Source organism: Etheostoma spectabile, chromosome 7, assembly GCF_008692095.1.
Source record: "Etheostoma spectabile isolate EspeVRDwgs_2016 chromosome 7, UIUC_Espe_1.0, whole genome shotgun sequence".
Classification (NCBI taxonomy): domain Eukaryota; kingdom Metazoa; phylum Chordata; class Actinopteri; order Perciformes; family Percidae; genus Etheostoma; species Etheostoma spectabile.
The window spans coordinates 8,338,575-8,340,754 of record NC_045739.1 but is presented as its reverse complement, the minus strand read 5'-3'; the positions used below and the strand labels follow the sequence as shown (position 1 = coordinate 8,340,754).

At 40.0% G+C, this 2,180-nt stretch overlaps 1 protein-coding gene across 3 annotated transcripts in view; it reads left to right on the top strand.

The window, feature by feature from the left end:
* cacna2d3a (calcium channel, voltage-dependent, alpha 2/delta subunit 3a) overlaps positions 1–2,180 on the top strand; it is a 151,105-nt gene that overhangs the window by 137,880 nt on the left and 11,045 nt on the right. For all 3 annotated transcript variants that reach the window (XM_032521692.1, XM_032521691.1, XM_032521690.1), the window contains one exon: positions 853–923. In XM_032521692.1, the coding sequence (XP_032377583.1) occupies positions 853–923 (71 nt within the window). The remainder of the gene's footprint in view (positions 1–852; positions 924–2,180) is intronic.

Below are 2,180 nucleotides of genomic sequence, written 5' to 3'. Positions count from 1 at the left end.
AGTTATCTCAAGACACTTTACAGATAGATTAGGTCTAGACCACACTCTATACTTTACAAGGACCCAGTAGTTCTAATAGTTCCCTCCAGAGCAAGTAACAGTGTGACGGTGGCAAGGAAAACTTCCTTTTAGGAAGAAAACTTGGAGAGACCAAGGCTCTTGGTAGGCGGTGTCGGGCCGGTTGTTTGTTTTTTTTTAATGAATGAATGAATGAATCAATCAATCAATCAAAAATCAATTTTTTTAAATGAAGAGTGGCAATAATAATCACAGTAAAAGATAATGGAACAGTGACAAAAATAAGTAGTTTGTAGTAGTTCTATCCATAGCAGGGCACTGCTATGCCATGAACTAAATGTCAGACAAAACTGTACATTTGAAGATGTCGCAATATGGTTAGGAAACTTATAGACAGGGAAAGGGTTGTTGGCGGGGCTTCCAAATATGTAGTGGAAAATGGCACACATTCTTTAATAAGCTAAATCTAAAGATAAGATGGTTGTTCTTTTTGCAGACTATGTAGTAATGACCGGTTCTGGGAAGCTTTATGTGTGGATGATTTATTCCTAATTTTATCCCTAAAAATTGTGTTTGCATCACTGATTTTTTTTTCTTTGGCCATGGTTACTTGTTCTTTTATCTGAGCAAAAGGAGTGATCCCACAGACCATGTGGCAATGGGTTGTGTCAGCATGCTTTAGGGTTTGGCAGTTGAAGGTTTCTCGCATCCAATCCAATCTGGACATGTGTCCACTTTTGTACTTGTACCTTGTTATTAACACATAGTTGTAAGGGGTTATTACTTTGACATAATTTATTAAATAAAAACAAATATCTTTCTCTCTTTTCTCAGACAGGAAAGTTCTTTGGAGAAGCAGAGAGAGCTGTAATGAGTAAGCTTCTGCAGATGGGCTCTTTCAAGAGGTAAGTATCAAACTGGTCCAACAACTGCACATGTGCGTGTGTGGGTGTAATATTGTGTCAGCACAAGTGTAGATATGAATGTGTGTGTGTATATGTATGTGCATAATATCAGGCAGGCCACAGAATGAAAGCAGGTCCCCCCTCGCGCTGACAGCTTTTAACTTGGCCAATCGTGTTGAGCTTTTCAGCGCTGAACTCCGACCCCTAGCTCAGCAGAGTTCTCCGTTAGGGGATTACAGCAAATCTTTTCCTGAAACGAAGGAATTAGGAGAAATTTGAAGTCTCTCTTACACACACTCACAAACACACACACACACACACACACACACACACATACACACACACACATTCAGGCATATATTGCTTGTTGCCGGGAGCAGTGGGTGGTGACTTTCTGCAATTAATTTGGAAATTTAACCCGGGAGGATAACTTTCCCAGTATTAGAGAGAAGAAATATAGAGAAGCAGACAGAGACAGGCACATATTGTAGTTTGACTGTGTAGCTCTGGTATGGTCTAATATTCATTGAATCCTAAGAGAACTTAGTTGCAGAAGCTTACAACCACATTTCCAACACTGCAGTTCTGCCTTTGGGATGTGTCTGAGGAGATTTTAGCCATGCTGTCTCAGTGCATAAAAATCAGGTGACAAATCATCGCACAAGTAGACAGCCACGCCTGTTTATCATGGGGATGTAACTCAAAAGCTGACAGCTTTAGTTTACAGTCCCACTCGTAAAAAACATAGAGGCCTACAAGTGCTTTCAATGAATATTAAATGTTGGATGATGAGGGATTGTTTTAAATTAAGGATGACGTATGATGAATGAATAACACAACTTGTGTTGGTGAAGTATTAGCATGATGAGTAATAGAGCTTATGGATCTTAACACTAATGAATCCAGTGCGATCCGTCCTAACCGTGTGCCATCTGTATAGAATTAATGCTCTAAGTTGCAGCACAGTTTTTGTCATGTCAAAAAAAACATTCAAGACGTTTTTAAGTGGGCTACTTAAAGTTGACACCAAGCTGCCAGCTTGGATTTATCTGTCAGCATCAAGGCTGTATATGAAGACACGTGGTCAAAGTAGTTTGAGTTATTCATCTTTTCAAACAAGCAATAGAAAGGGAAATTAATAAAAACATTGGGAGTGATGGTATGCTCCCATGCAGAGCAAATTAAGGTTCACACACACAGCAGTCACCCATGACCAACACACGCACACACACGCACACGCACACGCACACACACACA